Source organism: Bos taurus, chromosome 11, assembly GCF_002263795.3.
Source record: "Bos taurus isolate L1 Dominette 01449 registration number 42190680 breed Hereford chromosome 11, ARS-UCD2.0, whole genome shotgun sequence".
NCBI lineage: Eukaryota > Metazoa > Chordata > Mammalia > Artiodactyla > Bovidae > Bos > Bos taurus.
In genome coordinates, this window is record NC_037338.1 from 67,701,237 (window position 1) to 67,727,838 (window position 26,602).

Below are 26,602 nucleotides of genomic sequence, written 5' to 3' on the forward strand. Positions count from 1 at the left end.
TGGACTGTAGCCTGCCAGGCTCCTCTGTCCATGGGATTTTCCAGGCAAGAATGCTAGAGTGGATTGCCATTTCCTTCTCCAGGGGATCTTCCCAACCCAGGAATCGAACCCGGGTCTCCTGCATTGCAGGCATATTCTTTACTAACTGAGCTATAAGGAAAGCCCATTTATCCTTAGGTCTTTCTCATATGATTTGTATATCTGGTGTACCCAGTACACTGGATAACATAAGGTAAGATGGACAAGAAAGCAACAGTTGGCTGTTAAACTTTGTAAAGAGATTATCCATTTAAATATTGATCCAATTTTCAGGCATCCTATTTGAGCACAAGCTAAGCCATTATAGATCTTTAATTTTTAAAATATTACCATTAAATATCAGCTCCATCTTCTGATAGGGTGACTATCAACATTCTCAGAGCAGCCCCTATTTTGTTTCAGCATATTAAGCCCAAACAAAGTTGAGAACCATTAACTTCAGAACATCACACTGAAGAGACCAATGTTTAACTAATATAAACATATACAAAGGCAGACTGATAAACAAATGGGAAGAAAATAACTACAGTTCTATGCAGAGAGCACTTCTCCAATTGTTTACAATCTCCATTTTTTATTCCGTAATTCCATAAGGCAGCTAACTTTTCTCTATCTTGGGGAATCTCAGGAATTTGCAAATAAATTGATATAAACCTGTCTTTTCTGCCAAGATAACAACTCAAAGTATTTAAATTATTAATGTTGTACCAGTAAAGTCAATTCTGCTTTCAGAGACCAGTATATTTTTCCACTTCACTTAAAGCACAAAAAGAGACAATCTATATGAATAAGTTTTAAAATTGTTTCTTTCAAAGAAAGAAATGCTTTGAAATTCAGTAACACACGATTCCAAGTTAATAACCAAGAACTTCAGACAGAAAACCTACAAAGATCTCCCACAGTTCCTTGGTTTTTCCACAGCAGCGGTAAAAGTAAATTAAGAATAAAATCAATATTGGATTTACAATTTTATTCAAAGGATGAATACAAAACAGAAAGAGATAAAATTCAAAGCAAATATACTCAGTATTTCAAAACAATTCTACACACAAAGCAAATAGGGGGAAAAAACCCCACCAAAAGCCCCCATAAATCACACTAGCTAGATACATTCAAGTCTAACACAGAAAGAAACTTGAATTTAATGCAATTTTGCTTACCTAGAAACTAGTTTTTATTGTCTCAGACTATTTTCCATCCCAGTGTGGGGCATTCTTTGAAGACAAAGTTTTCTAATGAGTCCATCTCACATTGAACTTGCCATAGTAAAACATCCTTGACTGTTGCCACACTGGCTTTTCCTAATGCCAACAACAGTGTCACCTCAAAGGGGCTGTTTGCAGAAACTGTAGTGATGCTGACAAATCTAGACCTTTGAAGCTTGGCTATTGCATGACAATCTAAAATTAATGGAAATCAACATTTGGGTCTCACAAATTAAGAACACATTAGTTAAGAACACGTGATCATTTGCCTTTTAGGTACAATGGATCTAGAACTCTCAATGAGTATTTACTTATATTACAAGCTTTGGGAATTTTGGCCATTTTCCTTCGAAGACCACACAGTATTTATCTCCATTTCAAAACATACAAAGCTGAGTGACAGAGGCAAAAATTAACCCCTAAAGATCCCCCGGGTGTACAATTGCTGTGAGTTCCACAATATAACTTACTTGCATTGTTGGAAATAATGCAATACTCACTACACAACAGAAATTAAAAACATATGAAACCATGCCAATTGCTTTCCTCCTAACAGTAAAAGTTTTCTACTTTTTATAAACATATATAAAGGCAGATTGATAAATGAATGGGAAGGAAATAGCTACCATTTTATCCAGAGAGCACTTCTCCAATTGCTTACAAGCTCCACTTTTTATTCCATATTTCAATTACATATCCATGCTCCATATTCAAATATTTTTTGAAATACGGAAAAGGAAATGTGGCTGCATAACAGCATTCTTTATGAAAAAATACATGTGTGAACTTTGGTGTTTGAGTCAATGAATCATGTTAATATGAAGATCACAAACATGTCTTTTCAACTGTGGGAAAAATCTCCTGTATACATGCTAACCAAAAAGACAGTAATAAATTTTGTCTGGTTAAATGACCTATAACCTGGCAACTTTTCTTATATTATTACAAGATTAGTTTTGATCTCTGGGATGCTTGTTAAAGCTAGCTAATAAAGCTTCTACGTCATTTTTTGAAGTGAGATAGAACAGTTTAACCATGGATAATGAGAGAAACTTAATAAAGACTTCTTTCACTCATCCAAAAAATTAAAGAACTTATTTTTCCTTAAATCCACTCCAATGAAAAGTGGCCTCGTAATTTCTAGGGAAATTATTTCTTGTCCTTTAAAAGTACTCAGTAAATACTTACTGATAGTGAATTGAAGAGGATTTAAAGAAAACTTTTCACTAGAAGTAAAGCTAAATTTTATGTAAAAAATGTGGCCTGTGGAAAAAATGATTCATGCTGGTGTGGCAGCCCTGGGCTTTGCTGCAGAGCAACACAGAGCAAAAGAGAGATGAAAGATTGGGCTCAATTCTATGGGAAGGCAACACAGCATATCCATTCATTCAAACCACGCTGGGCATAACTCTGTCTCCTGCAAAACACAGCAAGTGCTGTAAGCACTAGGGACAGAGATTTTTAGCTTGCTGTTTATCAAAGGATCCTGTAAAAGGACTCTTTGTTCTACAATTAATAGACTGCCAGATATGACAGAAACTTTAGATTTGGAGTCTATGTTATTTTACTATTCACCCATCCTAAACACCCTTCTTTTGCAACTATCAACAACTTAAAGTTGCTGATCACTGTATACCCTGTAAATGTGCTGGAAACACACAAGTCTAAAAGACTTGAGTAAGTATAATATTTACAGAGCATAACATCAGAAAAAGTAGAGCCTTTGTTTTATCTAATGATCCTTTTTAAAGTAATTGGGAAGTTGGAGTGAAGACATGACTTTTGAATATAATGTAATATTTCTTCTTTTTAAAAGCAACAGTGATGAATAAACTTTTAGCATCAAAAATGTTTACTGACAACATTGGCTACAATCTTAGTACAATACAATCTTTAACACAACAACAAACATGTATATACTTCAAATATTGGCAAACTGCTTAAAAATGTAATTCGCAGCAAGATTTGGGTAACTTATTCACAGTTCAGAAATAGTCATTAGACTGAGAAGACATGAGGAAGAAATGACTAAGTGGCTCAGTAAACTAAACATTCATCTTAAAGAACAGAAAACTGAAACAAAGCCAGGATGACTCTAAAACTTCCAGCTCAAAAGAAATATAACTTAAACAAATATGAAAAGTTTTATTTAAGCAAAAAAAAAAAAATTTCTACTGCAGAACAGTTTTAAAAGGCTAATAGGATCATTTTTATATTCATTCTGAAAACTAGTATAGTAAGAAAGGTAATTTAAGATTTCTTAAAAAGTTCTCATTAGCCATTATTTATCGTATATTCCATAACATTGATATCAAGTTATTACAGACTCACAAGTTAATATGGCATAACTTGACAGTTTTGCTAGTTAACTATGATTTTATTTTAACTGCGGATACTATCAGTTCAAAGCTAGTACTATCCATCCTATTGGTTATCATCACAGATCTAAAGAGAGTTAAATTCGTCAAGCTAGAGAAACACTGTCATATTAACAATCTTTAAATACTCCGGGGGAAAAAATGATTTAATTGTTACAATTTTTAACTTGAGGCTCTAACACAAGAAAACAAAGTAATCTGAAATACATTTTCACAGGTAAAATACTACCTGGTATTCCAATATAAAAAAAATCTATTAAATATGTGGATATAACACTTTTTTATCTACCTTTACCATTCCCTTCAATTTCTTTGGCCTTCATAAATTCAATGTGAGCTGTGATTTCTTTTTAAATAAACACTTTCAATGACATTGTTCTCTTTAGAAAAATCACTTAAGCTGTAGCATATAATAATTAACCTCAGTCTTTCCCTTTTACTGCTATAGTATATAGCCTAATTAGAAAGAGAGAGAGAGACAAAGGAAACTGAACCCAAAGGACTTCTTAAAATATGTTTGCTGAAGTCAACATTTCACATAGTTTTCCCTCTTTCAAGAGTTACTAGAAATATGTCAAAGGAATATAACCAAGGAGCTAAAGGGGTTCCTTTCCTCTCATCCTCATAATTAACTCAGGTCAAGAGATCTGTATTCAAAAGGTTAAGACAGTATCATCTCAGAAACATCTTTCTAAGAACCTTAAAGAAAATCTTTATTAGCTCTCTAATCAACAGTCTCACCTACGTGTCACCTGTGTCAGTTCCCTTTTAGTTGTGTTGCTTGTTTTCACCTTGTATCTAACAACTGCTGTTCCTTACAGTACTACAGACACATGGATTTATAGCCTGTGGTAACAGTTAACTCTGCAAAATGCACTTCACCTCTTAGGAACATGATATACACCAAAACCTGAACCATCATTTCAATGAACAAATTCACTCCCAACATTTAAAAGCTCAACTCCATTTTTCCACTCTCTCACCCTGTACCTTCCAATGATCCTAGTCTCCAGGAGCGGTAAGTACTCAAGGAGACAAGTGGACTTTAAACAGGATGTATTTTTCAGTTTCTGGCACAGTGACTTTCACATAATACACTGTTGACAGAGTTATAACAAGCCAAAGACAGTTAACATTAACTTTCCTTCAACTATTTATTCCTATGGCATAGGTGATTTAAACAGACAGAAGAGCTGACTGATGTCAAAGTAACAATCATTTACTGTGCCACGTGTCAGATGCTAACATGATCCTTGGCCTAAAAAGGATTCATGGCCTGGGTAAAGAGTACTAAGTTATACAAAAGTGAATTTAATTTTAAATGTATTACAAGAAAGAATTTCTTATATGAAGGACTCCTTTTGTAGAATATCTTTCCCCAAAAATGATTTTCTTATACTTATTACATTGGTTTTATCTGAGCATCCACACTTACTAGCAGTTTGCCTCATTACATTATTTTGTGTTCATAATTCATAAAAGCATCTAAAAATCACTACATTAAACAGTGTAGGGAGCAAGAATAAGGGGTAGGGAAGAAAAACGATGTTTGTTTGGAAAATACCACTTCTTTTTTCTTACTACTGGTTTTTGAGATTTGGTTTAGAACTTATCCTAGCTTGAAGTGTATCTGTGTGTGTCTGTGAGAGAAAGACACACACACACACACACAAACACACACACACAAAGAGGGAGAGGAAACAGACTGAAAACTAATGACTGACTTCACATATCAGTTTCACTTAGAAAGCTAATCTGAACTTCAGAAATGCTACAAATCCATACAAATCATGTGCATAAAAATGCTAAAATAACATAGTTAAGGATGACACTACACACAGACTAAAACTAGCAGGCCTACACAAAATAATATTACAAACAATTAAAATAGATAAATTTATACCTGCAGTAGCTATATAATGACATGAATAATAATCCTATTTTAAAAACAGGTTTCTAGTCTCAATCTAAGAGTCTTTCTGAATTACCTCAAAATATGCCAGTGCTTTCTCTAACGCTAACACAAGGCAGAATTCTATGCTTCTCTGACAACAGCTACTAGAGTTCAAACACAGAAAATGGGAAAGGCTCAGCTAACTTTATTAGGCTAATTACCTTTGCAATTTAAAAATGAAAACTTTTGAAGGAAAAGGACTTAACCAAAACATAAACACACTGCCCTGTGATGCCCAAGATGCTGCTAGAAAGCTCCGTGAAGAAATTATTATTCACAACTTTTTGGGTGTCAAACTAGTATTCTACTCTAAATTTTTTAATCTAAGTTGTTAAGTTTCCATTTCTGACACTAGCCAGCTAAAGGCACCTCAATATCACTTTTATATTTATATTTTCTTCATTCCTAAGTATATTTCAGGGGTAAAACACAGAATATTCAGAGAGGAAAATACCTAGAAAGTAATACTAAAAATTTTATATAATCCTTCACTACTATCACTGTAAAGCTGATAGCTTTTTCTAATTTTAGCCCATCATATACATTTAGCCAAATTTTAGTCAAAAGACTTGCAAATCTTCCAAATAACTGCAAGGAGTTTCCAAATTGGCATGAAGGTACTAGAGTTTGATTCAACAAAGCAGTAAAGGGAAGTTAAAATTAACTGTAAGGAATTCTTCTCTGGGACAAAACTGAAGAGAATTCTGAACATCAGTATTTGACATATTTGATAGCAACTCTCTGTGGTGATTTCAAAGAACAAGATAGAATGTCCTTCAGCAGTAATTTTTAAAAAGAAACTACAGATACAAGGAAACCAAAACCATTTTTAGGCGATTAAAAAAAAAAAACAAGAAGTAGGATATCCAACTTATCTGTATCCCATCTTCAAATTTAATATCATATTGTCAGCTGTTCAAAGCAGCTCAGATTTAAAGTCTGTGCTATGAAATTGCACAAGCATTCTCTGTTAAGAGCTGGAGAAAACCAATGCACTACTATACTTCTTAGCTTCCTAAGAAACCTTGATCTACAGATAACAGGCAATAAATCTGAGAGACTAAGATTAACTTAGAAATCCCATGAAGAAGTTTTCAGTTTTTAAGTTTCATAGACTGATTTAAAAACAAAACAATAAATTTCAATAATCATGGAATTTTTTCTTTATAACTTAGCAAAACCTTAATTAAATATCCAAGTACACTGTCACCGGCTTTAAATATTCCAATTAAACACACTTTCATTGGCCTGAATGAAATGTCAATGTATGCTGAAACAAATGCCAATTATTTTAATAACACACAATCCTTTCAGTTTGAAGTGGAGGGTCCCAAAATCCAACTCTCAGCATCCTTTAAAGAAAATGAGAGCTAAATCTCTCTGATACCGATACCAACATAGATTCCACTATTCAAACTCCCCCACAAATCACTGGAAAAATATGAGGTAATTTCACAAAAATCACAAATTGAATGGAATAATTATAACTGATATATAAATAAGGATTTACTAAAAAAGGCTTAAAGGGGTGATATCTTAAATCAAGTTTTAAATACAAAGGTGTCTTGTGTTGATTAATCGCCCAGTTTCAGATGCTCCTTATTCTACGGTTACAGATTTGGCAAGATTCCGAGGGAAATCAACCTGCAAAAAAAAAGAAGTAAGATTTGAGAGATGATACAAACTGGGGTGGCAGTTGCCATCAACAAATTATTTTTGCTTATACAAACATAAGAACAGGGACTGTCCTGGTGGTCCAGGGGCTAAGACTCTGCACTCCCAATGTAGGGGCCTGGGTTTGATCCCTGCTCGAGGAACTATATGCTGCATGCCAACTGATTTGCCATCTGCATGCCAACTGAGAGTTCACATGCTGCAACAGAAGATCCTGCATGCCACAACTAAGAGCTGGTACAGCCAAATAAATGACCAAAGAAACCCCATGAAAATAGAAAACAACTTGTTCATTAACCATCTTTACTAGAGACTACAAAGAATTCGATTAGAAATATAGTAATATAATGCATCTTAAAACGACCTGAAATCAATTGAGAACAAGAATTCCAAAGGACCCAGTTCAGCACATGGAAAACTTCTGTGGTCCTCTATGAGCTGGCATCCCTCTCCCGGGACACTAGAAATGTATAAGAGTGTGATGTTTTTGTTTGTTTTTCAGCATTCACTGTCTGTATATTTATTTTTTTATACAAAATACAATAGAAGGATACATTTTAGTAAATTTTTAGCTATATGTGATTTTGGAATAGATTCTTTAGATTAACCAAAAGTTGAGCAGAAGGAGCCCTTTTGACTTGAATCTATATTAAAATCTTTTAAATACAGATTAATCCATTTTTCTGCCCTCAGAAAATGTGGAACAGTAAGTACAATTGGACCCTCAAGATTAAAGCTCAGAGGCAGTGATGCAGTCCTAATAGAAAAATAATAGTGACTGCCACAGAGACTGTTAAGAGTAGAATGTTTTGATTGTCACTGTGGTTGTCACAATGAATGAGGGACTAGGAATGCTGAGAGTCCTTCAATGTGTGAGGAAGTCCCAAAGAATTTCCAATAGCTACCCCACTGAGAAACACACAAAGAAAACAGGTGGAGAGTCCCCAGGGAGGTAATCTCCCCTGGTGGAGCTTCTGTCCAAAACTCCTTCACGTTCGATGGGTGTGAAAATGTCAGGATGTAACTGACAAAACTGGGCCATGGAACTACAACAGGTGACAGATGTATGTATGATGGAATTATCAAATTCTATTGCTAAAAATCTGGAAGGAAACTCAATTTCCACAGTGGTCCGTCACTTACATCATAACCTCTCAGCACAGCCAGGTGGAAGGCCAGCAGCTGTAAAGGGATCACGCTGAGAATGCCCTGCAGGCAGTCCACTGAGTGGGGCACCTTGATTGTTCTTTTTGTGTTCTTAATGGTCTCAGTGTCTTCCTTGTCACAGATCACCACAGGCCGTCCCTGGGAAAGAGATCACAGGCACGATCACTGGTTAAGTAAAGGCAGGGCTGTAACACGAGAACATGCATGTTTTGCACTGCTCAATTCAATGTGGCCTCACTGACATCAGTTCAGTCGCTCAGTCGTGTCTTGACTCTGTGTGACCCTATGGACTGCAGCACGCCAGGCCTCCCTGTCCATCACCAACTCCTGGAGTTTACTCAGACTCATGTTCATTGAGTTGGTGATGCCATCCAACCATCTCATCCTCTGTCGTCCCCTTCTCCTCCCACCTTCAATCTTTCCCAGCATCAGGATCTTTTCAAATGAGTCAGCTCTTCGCATCAGGTGGCCAAAGTATTGGTGTTTCAGCTTCAACTTCAGTCCTTTCAATGAATATTCAGGACTGATTTCCTTTAGATGGACTGGTTGGATTTCATTATATTCCAACTCTCACATCCATACATGACTACTGGAAAAACCACAGCCTTGACTAGATGGACATTTGTTGGCAAAGTAATGTCTCTGCTTTTTAACATGCTGTCTAAGTTCGTCATAACTTTTCTTCCAAGGAGTAAGTGTCTTTTAATTTCATGGCTGCAGTCACCATCTGCAGTGATTTTGGAGCCAAAAAAACTAGTCTGTCACTGTTTCCCCATCTATCTGCCATTCAGTGATGGGACTGGATGCCATGATCTTAGTTTTCTGAATGTTGAGCTCTAAGCCAACTTTTTTACTCTTCTCTTTCACTTTCATCAAGAGGCTCTTTAGTTCTTCACTTTCTGCCATAAGGTGGTGTCATCTGCATATCTGCGGTTATTGATATTTCTCCCAGCATTCTTGATTCCAGCTTGTGCTTCCTCCAGCCCAGAGTTTCTCATGATGTACTCTGCATATAAGTTAAATAAGCAGGGTGACAATGTACAGCCTTGACATACTCCTTTCCCGATTTGGAACCAGTCTGTTGTTCCATGTCCAGTTCTAACTGTTGCTTCCTGACCTGCATACAGATTTCTGAAGAGGCAGGTCAGGTGGTCTGGTATTCCCATCTCTTTCAGAATTTTCCACACTGATTTAAACTTATTTAAGCTTATTTAAACTCACAATCCCATGTGGTAAGTCTCATGCATAAGTCAAGGAAATAGAAGCTCTGTGGCAGTGGTCCCCAATCTTTCTGGCACCATGGACTAGTTTTGTGGAAGACAATTTTTCCACAGACCTGGGTGGGTGGGGGGAGGGTTGGGATGGTTTCAGGATGATTCTCGTAATGCAACCAAGATCCCTTGCACGTGCAGCCTGTGTCCTCACAGTAGCCCCCGACTTACCTGCCTAGCAACCACTTGCTGTAGAGCATTCTGACACTTGGCGTAGGTGTGATCTCTCATGATGATCATGATGACAGGCATCAACTTATCCACCAAAGCCAGAGGGCCATGTTTCAACTCACCAGCAAGGATACCTTCAGAGTGCATGTAAGTGATTTCTTTGATTTTCTAAGAGGAAAGAACTAGATTAGTCTTCAGTCTGTTTTTCAAAAACCCATTCTTACATAAATATTACACAAGATATCTGCTGTTGGAAATCCCTGTCTTATTTATCAGACAGTATTAAAGGATCTGTGATGTACAAACAGAGCTAATACATTTACTGATCATTATTTCTATAATGTTAACAAGCAGCTGGGAATTTTAGAGCTCCAAAAGGACTTTTTGAAGATTTTAGGTTATCACAAGTGTACTCGTATTTCTTTGTAACTGTTTTCCTAATTGTTTCATATTTCACCTCAAATCTCACACCTAGAGAATATATTATTTATTTTATTCACATGTGGACAAAACATTAACCCAAGTTACTTTCTAAACCCAAGTTCTCATGCTGAAGTGTACTTCCTTGATTTTCAATTTCTGAATTAAGTATTCTGTTACACTTTCTCAAGGTAAACAAATCAGAATGTGTAAATATAAAGGCACTTTTGTCAAAGTTCCATCTATTTCATTCAGTCTGAAAATATGACTATGTGCCAGGTTCATGAGTCAACAGACTACAACTGGAAATGAGAAGACTTACCAGGGCCCCTTCAAGACAAGTAGCATAATGATAGCCACGGCCCATTATCAAGACTGACTTTTGGTGATAAAGTTCTGTTGCCAGTTTCTGAATTTCATCATCCATGCTCAAAACTTCCTTAATCAAATCTGTTAAGAAGTAATATTAGCAAAATCTATGAAAAAAGGACAATATACTAAACAATATAATAATAACATATGGGTCAGTTCAGTCGCTCAGTCATGTCCGACTCTTTGCGACCCCATGAATTGCAGCATGCCAGGACTCCTGTCTATCACCAACTCCCAGAGTTCACCCAAACTCTTGTCCATCAAGTTGGTGACACCATCCAGCCATCTCATCCTCTGTCGTCCCCTTCTCCTCCTACCCCCAAATCCTCCCAGCGTCACAGTCTTTTCCAATGAGTCAACTCTTCGCATGAGGTGGCCAAAGTACTGGAGTTTCAGCTTTAGCATCATTCCTTCCAAAGAAAACCCAGGGCTGATCTCCTTCAGAATGGACTGGTTGGATCTCCTTGCAGTCCAAGGGACTCTCAAGAGTCTTCTCCAACACCACAGTTCAAAAGCATCAATTCTTCAGCCCTCAGCTTTCTTCACAGTCCAACTCTCACATCCATACATGACCACAGGAAAAACCATAGCCTTGACTAGATGGACCTTTGTTGGCAAAGTAATGTCTCTGTTTTTGAATATGCTATCTAGGTTGGTCATAACTTTCCTTCTAAGGAGTAAGCGTCTTTTAATTTCATGGCTGCAATCACTATCTGCAGTGATTTTGGAGCCCAAAAAAGTAAAGTCTGACACTGTTTCCACATCTTTTTCCCATGAAGTAATGGGACCAGATGCCATAATCTTTGTTTCCTGAATGTTGAGCTTTAAGCCAACTTTTTCACTCTCCTCTTTCACTTTCATCAAGAGGCTTTTTAGTTCCTCTTCACTTTCTGCCATAAGGGTGGTGTCATCTGCATATCTGAGGTTATTGATATTTCTCCCAGCAATCTTGATTCCAGCTTGTGCTTCTTCCAGCCCATATGGGTAACAATCGGTAAAACACCAATGTTTCTAATCTTCTGTGCTATCAGTGCGGGGTTTTTAAATGAACAGGTACAAAGTAAAAAGATACTACTGACTAAATAGGTACAAGCCACAGCTTCACCCATCCCCCACTCCCTCAGACAATAACTACTGTGTGTGTAAGGGTCTTCATACCGGGCAGCCGCTTCAATCCAAGCATGATCTCTTTGCGTCTCTCCTGCATGGAGATCCTGTCATCACACATCATAAGAGCAAACATCACAAGAGATACAAACTGGCTGGTGTATGCCTGAAAGAGCACAAGAATGCGCAGAATTAGCTGCACTGCATTTTAAGAACTTGGAATTAACTTAAAAAAAAAAAAGATGAAAATAAACAAAAAATTTCCACTGAGGTTACAGGATTGTGAATATCTTAAAGACCTGCAATCACAGTGCCCAGACCCTCTTCATTCCTGTTAGCTGTACATGAATATGAGATATGCCTATTTTACCACATTCTTTGCAATGTGGAGAATTATCCTTTTAACAAACTTTTACCAGACAGCTGGACAATAGACTCTCACTACTACTTCATCATACAGCCCTTGAATTCAAAAAATTAAGATTTTTCATGTTAGTCAGTCATTTTATCTATTGAAAATTAATTTCATTATTCTTCACTTGCTTTTTTTTTGACTTGGTTTATTTTCTTTTCAGTTGGTCTTGAAAGATCTCGTTAAATTTCAAATAAATTTTCCCAGTTTAGGCTAATCTTTTACAATAGTGTGTATTGACACAAAAGTTTTAATTTTTTAACTTTAGGTCATACTTTCTAGCATAAACAGTCCTTCCACCCTAACATCAATTAAGTATTATTAAATATTCTTAATTCTGTTGGTTCCATTGTCCCTTTCTGCTTTTTTCCTTAGACACTTCCTGTAGCCTAAGTTCTCTGATATACTAGAGCTATATCACAGAATACAGATCCTGCCTCACATTTTTAGTTTATTTACAAAACAATCGTCCCATCCAGAAACATGGTTTCTATCAACTTGTTAGGAATTTAAAAGTCTAGAAAGTTATATGTTGTTGTTGTTTAGTTGCTTAGTCATGTCTGACTTTTGCAACCCCGGGGACTGTAGCCCACACCAAAGCTTCTCTGTCCATGGGATTACCCAGGCAAGAATACTGGAGTGGGTTGCCATTTCCTACTCCAGGGGATCTTCCCGACCCAGGGATCGAACTCGCATCTCCTGCACTGGCAGGTGGATTCTTCACCACTGAGCCACAGCGAAGCCCATTAAAAAAAAAAAAAAAAGTTATATAGTTTTCATCTGTTTGACAAACATTTATGAATATCTTACACATTTCTTGGTAGAGTTATTTTTAAGTATTTAAAGTATTTTTATAGCTTCCCTGATGGCTCAGATGGTAAAGAATCTGCACACAATGCAGGAGACCTGGGTTTGATCCCTGGGTTGGAAAGATCCCCTGGAGAAGGAAATGGCAACCCACTCCAGTACTCTTGCCTGGAGAATCCCATGGACAGAGGAGCCTGGCAGGCTACAGTCCATGGGGTTACAAAGAGTCAGACATGACTGAGCAACTAACACATAGTTGTTAAAAAATAGAATCCCCTCTCCAAACACACACACCCATACATTTCTAAGTAGCCACTGTCAGCTTACAGAGAAAGACTTCTGTATATTTTAAAACTTATTTTTATTGAAGTAATACTTAATGTATCATATTACATAAGCTACAGGAGTACAAAATAGTGATTCATAATTTTTCAAGATTATAGTTGATTTATAGTTATTATAAAATACTGGATATAGTTCCTATATTATACTTTGTAGCATATTTTACACATAATAGCTTGTACCTTTTCATTCTCTACCTCTATATTGCTCCTCTCCTCTTCCCTGTTCCCACTAGTAACTACTAGATCTCTAAATCTGTGACTCTGCTTCTTTTTTTGTTATACTCACTAGTTTGCTGTATTTTTTAGATTCCTATATTTTTAGATTCCACATATAGGTGACACAATATATTATTTATCTTTGATTTATTTCATTTAGCATAATATCCTCCAAGTCCACTCATGTTATTTCAAATGGCAAAATTTCATTCATTTTTAATGGCTAAGTAGTATCCCACTGTGTGTGTGGGTGTGTGTGTGTATAGGTGAATGGATAAAAAAGAAGTGATTTATATACATATCTTTTTTATCCATTCATCTGTTGATGGACACTTAGGTTACTTTCATAAGTTGGCAACTGTAAATAATGCTGTTATGAACACTGGGGTCCATGTATTTTTTTGAATTAGTATTTTTTATTTTCTTTGGATATATACTCAGAAGAGAAGTTGCTGGATCATCTGATAATTGTCTTTAATTTTTTGAAGATTCTCCATACTGTTTTCCACAGTGACTGTATCAATTTACATTCCTACCAACAATGTATGAGGATTCTCTTTTCTCTATATCCTCATCAACATTCGTTATTTGTGCCCTTTTTGATGATAGCCATTCTGATAAGTATGAGCTGATTATTTTTGATATTAGTCCTTCATTGGTCATATCATTTGCAAATATTTTTCCCATTAAGCAGGTTGTCTTTTTGTTTTGCTGATGGTTTCCTTTACTGTGCAAAAGCTTTTAAGTATAATTAGGTCCCATTTATTTACTTGTGCTTTTGTTTCCATTATTTTAAAAGGATACAAAAAAAAGTTACTGCAATGTAAGTCAAAGAGTGTTCTACTAGGTTTGCTTCTAGAAATTTTATGATTTCTGGTCTCACTTTTAAGTCTTTCTTTAATCCACTTTTAGTTTAGTTTTGTGTATGGTGTTAGAGAACACTCTAACTCCATTCTTTTGCATGTAACTGTCTTGTTTCCCCAGTACCACTTATTGAAGAGATTGACTTTACTGTATATTCTTGCCTCCTTTGTCATAGGTTAATTGAACTTAAGTGCATGGGTTTATTTCTGGGCTCGATATTCCATTCCATTGATCTAAGTGTCTGTTTTTGTACCAGTACCATATTGTTTGATTACTATAGCTTTGTAGCATAGTTTGATGTCAGGGAGCATGAATCCTCCAGCTCTGTTCTTCTTTCTCAAGACTGTTTTATCTATTCAAGGTCTTTCGTGTTTTTACACAAATTTTTAAATTACTTGCTCTAGTTCTGTGAAAAACAGCATTGGTATTTTGATAGGCTCTGCATTCAATCTCGGAGAAGGCAATGGCACCCCACTCCAGTACTCTTGCCTGGAAAATCCCATGGATGGAGGAGCCTGGTAGGCTGTAGTCCATGGGGTCGCTAAGAGTCAGACACGATTGAGCGATTTCCCTTTCGCTTTTCACTTTCATGCATTGGAGAAGGAAATGGCAACCCACTCCAGTGTTCTTGCCTGAAGAATCCCAGGGACGGGGGAGCCTGGTGGGCTTCCATCTATGGGGTCGCACGGAGTCGGACACGACTGAAGTGACTTAGCAGCAGCAGCAGCATTCAATCTGTAGATTGCTTTGGGCAGTTGTTCATTTTAGCAATATTAATTCTTCTAATCCAAGAACACAATGTATTTCCATCCACTTGTGTAATCTTCAATTTTTTCATCACTGTGTTATAGTTTTCAGAGTACAGGTCTTTTCCCCTCCTTAGGTATATTTATTTCTAGGCATCTTATTCTTTTTGAAGCAATGGTAAATGGGATTATTCCCTTAATTTCTTTTCCTGATAGCTAATAGTTAGTGTTTGGAAATGCAACAGATTTCTGTGTATTAGTTTTGTACTCTGCAACTTTGCTAAATTCACTGATGAGCTCTAGCGGTTTTCCTTAGGATATTCTATGTATAATATGTCATCTGCAAACAGTGACAGTCTTACTTCTTTCCAATTTATAGTCCTTTTATTTCTTTTTCTGGTTTGATTGCTATGAATAGGGTCTCAATACTGTGATGAATAAAAATGGTGATAGCAGGCATCTTTGTCTCTTCCTGATCTTAGAGGAAATGCCTTCAGTTTTGCACCATTGAGTATATTGTTATCTATGGGTTTCTCACATATGATCTCTATTATGTTGAGGTGGAGAAGGAAATGGCAACCCACTCCAGTGTTCTTGCCTGGAGAATCCCAGGGACAGCAGAGCCTGGTGGGCTGCCGTCTATGGGGTCACGCGGTCTCGGGACATGACTGATGCAACTTAGCAGCAGCAGCAGCAGAGTCTGTCTATGCCCACTTTCCAAAGAGCATTTTCATAAACGGATACTGAATTTCATCAAAAGCTTTTTTTGCATCTACTGAGATGATATTGTTTTTATTCTTCAATTTGTTAATGTGGTGTATCACACTGATTGACTTGCAGATACTGAAAAATCCTTGCCTCCTTGGGGTAAACCCAACGGATCCTGGTGTATGATTCTTTTAACGTATTATTGAATTTGCTTAGCTAGTATCTTGTTGATTTTTTTGTCTATGTTCTTCCGTGATAATTGGCCTGGAGCTTTTAGTGAATCCAAGAAAAATTAAACTAAGACTAAACTGTCATAATACTATATTTTCAGGGAGTCATTTTTTTAAAGAAATTGAAGTACATACTATAAAGAGATGCTTATTTTCCTATACAAGATGCAACTACCAGGGGAAACTGGGTGAAGAGTACCCGGACTTCTCTATTATCTTTGAAACTTCCTATAAATCTATAGTTATTTCAAAACAAAAAGATTTTAGAAAATGACTTGCCAAAAAAAAACCAAACTACTGACATTAAAAAAAAAACATGGCAAATGAAGCAACTGACAAACAACTAATCTCAAAAATATACAAGCAACTCCTACAGCTCAATTCCAGAAAAATAAATGACCCAATCAAAAAATGGGCCAAAGAACTAAACAGACATTTCTCCAAAGAAGATATACAGATGGCTAACAAACACATGAAAAGATGCTCAACATCACTCATTATCAGAGAAATGCAAATCAAAACCACTATGAGGTACCATTTCACGCCAGTCAGAATGGCTGCCATCCAAAAGTTTACAAGCAATAAATGCTGGAGAGCGTGTGGAGAAAAGGGAACCCTCTTACACTGTTGGTGGGAATGCAAACTAGTACAGCCACTATGGAGAACAGTGTGGAGATTCCTTCAAAAACTGGAAATAGAACTGCCTTATGATCCAGCAATCCTACTGCTGGGCATACACACTGAGGAAACCAGAATTGAAAGAGACACGTGTACCCCAATGTTCATCGCAGCACTGTTTATAACAGCCAGGACATGGAAGCAACCTAGATGTCCATCAGCAGATGAATGGATAAGAAAGCTGTGGTACATATACACAATGGAGTATTACTCAGCCATTAAAAAGATTACACTTGAATCAGTTCTAATGAGGTGGATGACACTGGAGCCTATTATACAGAGTGAAATACACCAGAAAGAAAAACACCAATACAGTATACTAATGCATATATATGGAATTTAGAAAGATGGTAACAATAACCCTGTATACGAGACAGCAAAAGAGACACTGTTGTATAGAACAGTCTTATGGACTCTGTGGAAGAGGGAGAGGGTGGGATGATTTGGGAGAATGGCATTGAAACATGTATAATATCATATATGAAACAAGTCGCCAGTCCAGGTTCAATGCACGATACTGGATGCTTGGGGCTGGTGCATTGGGACAACCCAGAGGGATGGTATGGGGAGGGAGGAGGGAGGAGGGTTCAGGATGGGGTACACATGTATACCTGTGGTGGATTCATTTTGATATATGGCAAAACCAATACAATATTGTAAAGTTAAAAAATAAAATTAAATTTAAAAAAATAAAAATAACTAAAATAAAAAATTAAAATTAAAAAAAAATGAATAAATTTCAAAGCTTCATATTAAATGCAAGAAGCCAGATACAAAAGACATGTATTATTACAATTCCATTTATAAGAAATTTCTATAAAATTAAATATGAAATAATATAGCAAGAGAAAGTAATACTTGCCTGAAGCTGAGGCTGAGGGGTAGAAGTGGAAATTGACTAGGCACAAAGGAACTTTTTCAAGTAATTAAGTCTTCTAAAATTAGGCTATGGTGATAAACAGCCAAATCTACTAAAAGTATAACTTAAAATTTGTGAATACTATGATATGAAAATTATACCTCAGTAAAGCTGTAGAAAAAAGTTAACAGCAGAATCTAAGTGATGGGTATAGAGGTGTTCAATGCAAAATTCTTTTAATTCTGCTAATAAGTTTGAAAATTATAATAAAACACTGAGGAAAATTATCTTTTCATGAATGACAGAATTAGAAATTCAAAAATAAATCTATTTCTCCTGGCAGTTCATAGTTAACAAAGATTCAATAAAAAGATAAATCAACAGCTCCTGTTCACTGCTATGATCCCACATCCCACACATGCCATGCTGAAGCCCTTGATTCAAATGTGTCTGAATGAAGGGTCTGGGATTCTAACCCCTGATCAAAAGCTGTCGGTCTGGACACTTTCCAAGAATCCACAAACTGCTGCTGAGGGAGGCTGTTTATTCATTCAGGTAACAGAAACCCAAGAACAAATATCCTACATGTTTTAATTACCACATGGAGAAAATTCAGACTTCAGTTTTCTGTTAACTATAGTGTTAGCAATATCGAAGTAACCAAGAAACAAAAACCTCACTTGGAGTGTTTACTTGAAAATTGGAATGTTTACTTGAAAACTGTAACTTTTCCACAAAAAAAACTCTCCATGGGGTTCTTTAAATGAAAAAAAGAATCCAAATGTTATTTGTATATGTTAACATCATACTATACACATCTTTAACATAAATCCACCAATACCTAAGCATCTTATTCAACAATCAGCAATAAATATTAGATTAAGCAGAACAACAGACAAGAAACTGAAATTTTGAAGTCACAAAGAATAATACATGTTGGAGAACATTTCCTGCATTTATACAACTTCCTAAGATTCCTATTTTTATTACTAGTACTAAAATTATGCATATCCTAATTTCAAAGAGCAAAGTAGTCTCACTAGGCCTCAACAAAAATAAAGGTGCTTTTAAATCTCCACAAATGTATGGTATATTTAAAGAAAAAACAGATAGTGTCATATATTACTCTTTTTTTAATATCACCAAGTTTTATACTAAAAGTGTATTTCTCTTTACAAACCTTCAAAGGTAGTGTGCATATTTTGGCACATTTATTAGGACAGTATAAATACGTAAATAAAGACGTCAAAAATTATTAGAATTAAACTGGATGCTTCTGTTAGTTTTCTAATTCCCTACTATACTCAAAGAAGAAGCTGTTATACTTACCACACATCCTACCCCCAGGGCAGGAGTAATATAAATGCTGAATGGAGAGACCCCGCAGAGACTCAGGCAAATTGAACTTACATTATATACCTTTGTCCCTTTTAAGCTCTTAAGATGAGCGTGAGGAAGGGAGATGACAAGTGTTTTTATCTATTTTTGACCCTTAAGTCTTAGGATAATTACAATGACTAGTTAACTATATGAACTGTACAACTGCTAAGAAATGAAATAGAAGATACAGATTAGTCTATTTCACCAACACTATGATTAAATTATCACATGAGAATTAAGTCAAGAACTTACTTTTGTGCTGGCTACACCAATCTCAGGCCCAGCATTGATATGAACTCCACAGTCTGTCTCTCTCGATATGGAACTGCCGACTGTGTTTGTGATCCCCACAGTTAAAGCTCCTCTCTCCTTACAGTACCGAAGTCCCATCAAGGTATCTGCTGTCTCTCCTGGATATAAAAGAAGACAATAGTAACAGACAGAGCAGTGAACATTTGCTCTTCCACAGATGCAAAAACAGAAAACTGACAACACTTTCAACAATATCATTTGCTTTATTATTTTTCAGGCATACACCAAAGTGATTCAGTTATATATATGTTTTTCAGATTCTTGTTCATTATGGGTTATTATAAGATATTGAATATAGCTCCCTGTGCTTGTTTATCTATTTTATATATAGTAGTATATATCTGTTAATCCCCATTCCCAATTCATCCCTCCCCCGCCTTCCCCCCCATTTGTTTTAAATAAAATTTAAAACATGTACTTAAAAGGATAAAATTATAAAGCTTTTAATAACAGGATCCTACTTCTTAGGATCTCCTTTTCTTCTTTGTCTTTAAAACTTCAGCTCTTTTGAGTGTAAAATGTGTTGCCTTTATCAACTCATTAACATAATATCAAAATAAATCTGTTATTTGTCAAGTTACCAGCAAATACTAGTTTATCTTTAAATATCAGTTTTGCTGATATATGCTGTAGTTGTTAGAAAGAATGACTTTCCTTTTAAGTCTTTAAAATTAGCATACCTGACTGACTAATGAAAAAGCAAACATCATCTCGAAAAACCGGGGTGTTTCTATCTAGGAAGTCACTGGCAAGCTCCACCATAACAGGCAACTCAGTCAGTTCTTCCAGAACTTGACGTGTCTGCAGAGGAAAAAGATGCCTTGGTCAGACAACTGTACTTCAAATACTCTTTTTCACTGGAATACTTTAGACTCAATGTATAGTTTTCACTTTTTCTGATTATAAAAATGATATGTAAGCAATGTTAGAAAATACAAACAACAAAGATTAAAGCATTAAAAAAAAAAAAAAAAAAAATCCCACCACCCAGGAGATAAGCACTGTTAACATTTCAGCACAAGTCTCTTTAGACAATAATAAATGCATGTGTTCTTATAAGCAAATACACCCACACATATAAAATGTTTTGAGTAGTGGAAAAAGCACTGTTCTGAGTTAGCTTGCATATTAACTCTACCTTCCCAATTCCTAAGTTTTAAATGACAATTCATATAATACCAGATCAGTAAGAGATTTCAAATGAGACAACAGATGCAGAAATACCAAATGAAAAATTAAACACTTCAAAATACTATGTATTCATTAAGAATGCATTTTCTCAAAAAGTCAATACACTTCAGAAATCTTATTTAAGAAAGCTCACTATTTTCAAACTCTGCAGTATGGAGGGTAGAGTAGGCAGTAGATAACTAGATAGGATTAATTCAATGACACTTTTGTATCCTAAACCACACTGGAATTACTTTTTTTTTGCGGGGGTGGGGGAGAGCTGCAGTGGTGCAGCATGCGGCATCTTCGTGCTCTGACCAGGGATCAAACTTGTGCCCCCAGCAGTGGAAGCCTGGAGTTATAACCAATGAACTATCAGGGAAATCCCACCACATGAGATTTTTAATATTTGTATGCAGGTCAGGAAGCAACAGTTAGAACTGGATATGGAACAACAGACTGGTTCCAAATAGGAAAAGGAGTACATCAAGGCTGTATATTGTCACCCTGCTTATTTAATTTATATGCAGAGTACATCATGAGAAACGCTGGACTGGAAGAAGCACAAGCTGGAATCAAGATTGCCGGGAGAAATATCAATAACCTCAGATATGCAGATGACACCACCCTTATGGCAGAAAGTGAAGAGGAACTCAAAAGCCTCTTGATGACAGTGAAAGTGGAGAGTGAAAAAGTTGGCTTAAAGCTCAACATTCAGGAAACAAAGATCATGGCATCCGGTCCCATCACTTCATGGGAACTAGATGGGGAAACAGTGGAAACAGTGTCAGACTTTATTTTTTTCGGCTCCAAAATCACTGCAGATGGTGACTGCAGCCATGAAATTAAAAGACACTTACTCCTTGGAAGGAAAGTTATGACCAACCTAGATAGCATATTCAAAAGCAGAGACATTACTTTGCCAACAAAGGTTATCTGGTCAAGGCTATGGTTTTTCTTGTGATCATGTATGGATGTGAGAGTTGGACTGTGAAGAAGGCTGAATGCCGAAGAATTGATGCTTTTGAACTGTGGTGTTGGAGAAGACTCTTGGGAGTCCCTTGGACTGCAAGGAGATCCAACCAGTCCATTCTGAAGGAGATCAGCCCTGGGATTTCTTTGGAAGGAATGATGCTAAAGCTGAAACTCCAGTACTTTGGCCTCCTCATGCGAAGAGTTGACTCATTGGAAAAGATTCTGATGCTGGGAGGGATTGGGGGCAGGAGGAGAAGGGGACGACAGAGGATGAGATGGCTGGATGGCATCACTGACTCAATGGACGTGAGTCTGAGTGAACTCCGGGAGTTGGTGATGGACAGGGAGGCCTGGCGTGCTGTGATTCACGGGGTCTCAAAGAGTCGGACACGACTGAGTGACTGAACTGAGCTGAACTGAACTGAACTGAAGAGTCTCCAAAAAACCAAACAAACCAAAAGAAGACCATACATCTTTTCAAATCAGAGAATTCTAACACAGCATATATATAATTTATGCCCCACAATACAGGCTTAGCATTAGATGAAACGTTTAATCAATTTTTAATTTCTGAATAGAGGGTTCATTCAGTAACAGATCTAAGCCACCACTAATTAACCAATCCCTTAATTTACACTAATGTCTTTAGTTCATTCTTTTTATTTCTAATGCTCAAAACAATTACTTACTTACAACTCTTCCCTTCAAAACTGCACAGATTTCCTTTTTAGGACCATGTAATTTAGGGGAAGTAGGGAAGGAGGGAGAAGAGAGAGAACAAAGCCTACTGAGAGGCAAGGGCTGGTTTACTCACTCATCAAATGAATGGTTCCCACGATTGTAGATAAGTAATATTTATGCCCCAGCAAATTAAAAAATTACTGTCATGAACTTTAGAAATCAATCCTAAAGCAGAAACTGAGTGGGTAAGGGTTTTTTGTACTTATAGAAATTGGTATCAATAGCACATAACCTGTCTCTTTACAGTGTAACTACATGTGGATCTGATCTATTGGACTGAAAGACTGTTAAAGTCCCATATTTCCATACTGAGAACCAACACATATCTTTGATACAGAATTTCAGCTTCCAAAATCAACAGTCAAGTCTATCAAAAAAGAAGACGTTCTTTCTCTGCAGAAATGTGCTTACTAGGTAAAATCCTGTTAAGGTTCACTTGCCCCATCCCCCCGTTTGAAGTAAGTGAACAATGACACACAAAACCCAGGAACTGCTCTAAAAGAAGCAGGCATGCGGTGTGAACCACAAGGCCAGGAGGGCACAAGAACTTGCCACTCTTTGCCTTTTGTTAAGTCAGTTGCAGGCAGTCCACCTGTATATCTAAGGACCTTTCTAAAGTAGATGATCCATTGATAAGTAATTCCAAGTAGCTATTAAAATTCCTTTCCTCAACCTTCTTGATTTTTGTCATCAAAACATGAAAACATGATGTTTTAACAATAACAACAAAAAAAAATAGTTTTACATGCTATGTTACTGGAGGCACTATTTGTCTGCAGATATTTTCTAATAACCAAAATAACACAGTTAAAATTTTAAGAAGCCACTTACTGCTACACCAGCATGGTAACTTGTTCCACAAGCAATAAGAATCAAACGCCGACACCTCTGGATCTCCTTAATGTGATCCTTCAAACCGCCCAAATTCACTGAAAAGAAAGTTTGTGGACATAATTATTTAGGAAAGAACCATATGAAACAGGTAATCACTTTTCAGGAGTGTCCACTGCCTCTCTGGGAAAACAACACTGCTGTTCATATTCCTCTTAGGAAACACAGTTCTCTCTAGTTTTTAAAGTAAATTAAATAAGTCAGAATGTAACTAATCACCCCAAACTTGTAATTAACCTTCCTCACTGCACAAACATGCCTACACAACTACAGAATTTACCACAACCTACCCTGATTGGTCATTTTTACATTCCTCTCTTCAGATTAAAAGTTCTCTTAAAGGCAAAAACGGTAAGAACACAGACAATAGATCAGTAGATGTTAGTGCCTGGAGATGTGGAAAGAGCTGACTAAAAGGGCCATGGGGAAATTTTTAAGAAGGATCTGTGCTAACTCTTGACTGTTGTACAGGTTGTTTAGGATTATGACCATGTTGTAAGAGGTTGTAAAAACTCACTGAATTATACATTAAGAACAGTCAAGTTTTATTATATAATTATCTCTAAGTCTATCAGGAAAAAAAAATTATCTTATGTTCATTTCTACTACGTGCCCAGAACAGTGCTCTGAACACAATATATACCACACCCCTCTCAGTCTTTCCCATCTCAGTAAATGCCAACCACTCACGTAACATCGGGGTCATCCTTGGTTGCCCCACAACCACTACACAAGCAAGTCCTGAGAGCCCTACCTTCAAACTGCCCCTCTAATGTCATCACCCGAGTTCAACATCTCTACCCTGGATCACATTCTCCAACCTCTTCTCCGCCTCCTAAAGCCTTTCTCCACACACAGCCAGAATGATCTTTTAGAGGGATTCTTTAGAAACAAATCTGATATCAAAACCCTCCAATGAGTCTGTCTCTATAGCCACGTATGTATCCTTCTAAAGGTGCCTTGTCTATGGATTCTTCTACACATGGTTACATGGCTAGTTTTCTACTTGTGAGCAAGTTTCATCCAGCATTTATTCAATCACTCAACTAATATTCTGAGCACCTACCAAGTGAACACACTGTCCAAGGCCTGTGTGGCTATCAGACAGTTCAGCATCTGACTGTGAGAGTGAGGAGCACGCCCGTGAGCAGACTCCTTCTCCGTCTGACTCACCATCAGTCTGTCTACTCTGCCCCTGCTCTTTGTCTCCTCCACTCTTTTTTCTACCTTAACTAGTTATAAAATGGAAGCAAGATATAGGTTTTTGAATATTTTTGAATAACTTTATATTCTTCCTTTTAAATTTCAATACTGAGAGGGCATACTGTATTTCTCTATTTTAAGAAATGAGTAAAGCAGAATATAAAACAATAATGAGAAGCCTCAATGGCTTCCCAAATAAACTTTGGAATAAAGTCCAAATTCCTTATTATGGCCTTCAGGAGGCAGACACCCTGTTTCTTGCTTCACTTTGACCTCATCTCCTGGCATTTGCCCTCTCACCAAGGCCACTCCAGCCAGACTGGCCTTGCTATTCCTTTACGTATAGCTCTGTCTCTGGCATTTTTCCACAGACTTCAGCAGGTACTGAAAAGATGTGAGTCGGGGGAGAGTAAACAACTTTAAGAATCTAGGTATGGGGTCATGCAAAAGCACATGAGTCTGGAGATGACTAAGTGTAAAGCAGACAGACTATCGGAGAGACCAGTACTTCAGATGATGACCAAAAAGGACAGGAAGGTTGGACCATGAGGTTAGCTGGTCATTAAGTGTTTCCTTAAAACTGTCTGTGTTTTAGTTGCTCAGTCATGTCCAACTCCATGCAAACCCATGGATTATAGCCCGCCAGGCTCCTCTGTCCATGACGTTTTCCAGGCGAGAACATTGGAGTGGGTTGCCATTCCCTGCTAGCTGAGGGGTGTCTGGGAGAGTTCTGGAAGGAGTCGCCCATGGTCTGAATGGATGCTCTGGAGAGACTCCTACTCCTGGTAAGGGAGACCATGACTGTGGCAGGAGCGCCTGGAGGATGGGCTGGAGGAGTGGGAACCACTGAACGCTGGAGGCCCGACTGACTCCATAAGTGACCAGCCGTATGACCTCTGGCAAGACTTCAAACTGACAGAGCCTCAACTTCCTTATCTTAACAATAAAAAAAGATAACAGTCATCCTGTTTATATTACAGAACTTTTATGAGGAACACATACCATAGATAAAAGTGCTTTTTAAAATCATGACTTCTCAAAGTTCATCTTATTCTCTTCCTTTATAAAACAACGCTTTTTCCTAATCTTACTTCCCTTCCATGCTGTAACAGTATTTGCTTACTGCTACTCTCCCAGTTCTTTCAGTTCAACCACCTTCCACAACTCCCTCGCCCCATACAAGCAGATGCAGGTTCTGGTTTCCAATGCTCCTGTTTCTCTCCTAGCCTCCACTTGCCTCCCCTTCCCCATCGCTTTACCCCAGATGGGACAACATTGTAACTGGTGACTGCATCTCAGCCTCTCATTCCTCCAGTGCACACTGGAGACTGGTAGTCCAGTCACGTCAATGAAGCTAGGATCATTCCTGGCTTCAGCAAAGCTAGGATCATTCCCAAGCCTCTCCTAAGTCTCCTAAAAGCTCTGTAATTTCTACAAGGGAGGCACCCTTCATACACAATAGAAGGCATTCAAGGCCCTCCTTGACAGATCCTCTCATCCTCCTGCCTAGACTTACTGCTCCCTACCCCTCTTCATGTACAAGACATGGCAGACAAACCGGACTACACATTGTATCACAAATAAACGTCTGATGGTTTTCCACTATCTCCCCTTAGCTAACGCATTCTACCCAGCTGCAAAGCTCCCAATTCCCTGTCACCTATTCCAACCTTCCAAATCCTTTACAACTATATCTGCCTACATCATGGAACCTGGCCTGGCCCCCTGTCCACACAGATTCATTCTCTCTCAATTCAACATTAAACATTTCAACACTAAACTGTGGGTCTAATGTCATTTATCATATTTTACCTTTCTTTAAATAGTTAATTATGTAAAATTATGCAAATCCTCCGCCTTCTAAGAACCTAGAGGAAGAGACCACAGCAGAGAGAACTTTCCCACAGCTCCTGATGCATTCAGCATGGTGCTCCTCATGCAGATGTCACTTATAACTCAGCCATCGAGAAATCTCTCTAGCTGAGAAAGAGTATGATGATTCTCAGACAATGAAGTATACAAAAACCACACTTATCAGAGAAATAATTCTCTATCAATTAGCAGGACATCACAAAAAGGAGAAGGCATTTATTATTTAACACACAAATTCAGGAAAAGATTTCTGTGTACTAGACAAAATCTCTCAAAAACTGATTCCTAACACTGAGAAGTTTAGCCCAAAGCTTGTTTATGAAACTGGTCACAAGGAATGTTCAATCTGATCTTCTATGACCACAGAAAGTCAATCTCAAACTCATTTTACTAAGTGCAAAAAATCCTATGACACAAGGTCTAGAGAGAATTTTCA

The 26,602-nt window shown here is 37.2% G+C and overlaps 1 protein-coding gene across 3 annotated transcripts in view; it reads right to left on the reverse strand.

Annotated features, from left to right (window-relative positions):
- Positions 1-994: 994 nt before the first annotated feature.
- Positions 995-26,602, reverse strand: part of GFPT1 (glutamine--fructose-6-phosphate transaminase 1) — a 75,884-nt gene continuing 50,276 nt past the window's right edge. For 2 of the 3 annotated variants that reach the window (XM_024998270.2, XM_059891002.1), the window contains 8 exons: positions 23,032-23,129; positions 19,995-20,115; positions 19,255-19,412; positions 11,810-11,924; positions 10,602-10,729; positions 9,860-10,027; positions 8,394-8,555; positions 995-7,220 (listed from right to left, as the gene is read on the reverse strand). In XM_024998270.2, the coding sequence (XP_024854038.1) occupies positions 7,176-7,220; positions 8,394-8,555; positions 9,860-10,027; positions 10,602-10,729; positions 11,810-11,924; positions 19,255-19,412; positions 19,995-20,115; positions 23,032-23,129 (995 nt within the window). In that variant the 3' untranslated portion in view covers positions 995-7,175. 3 annotated transcript variants of the gene reach the window in all.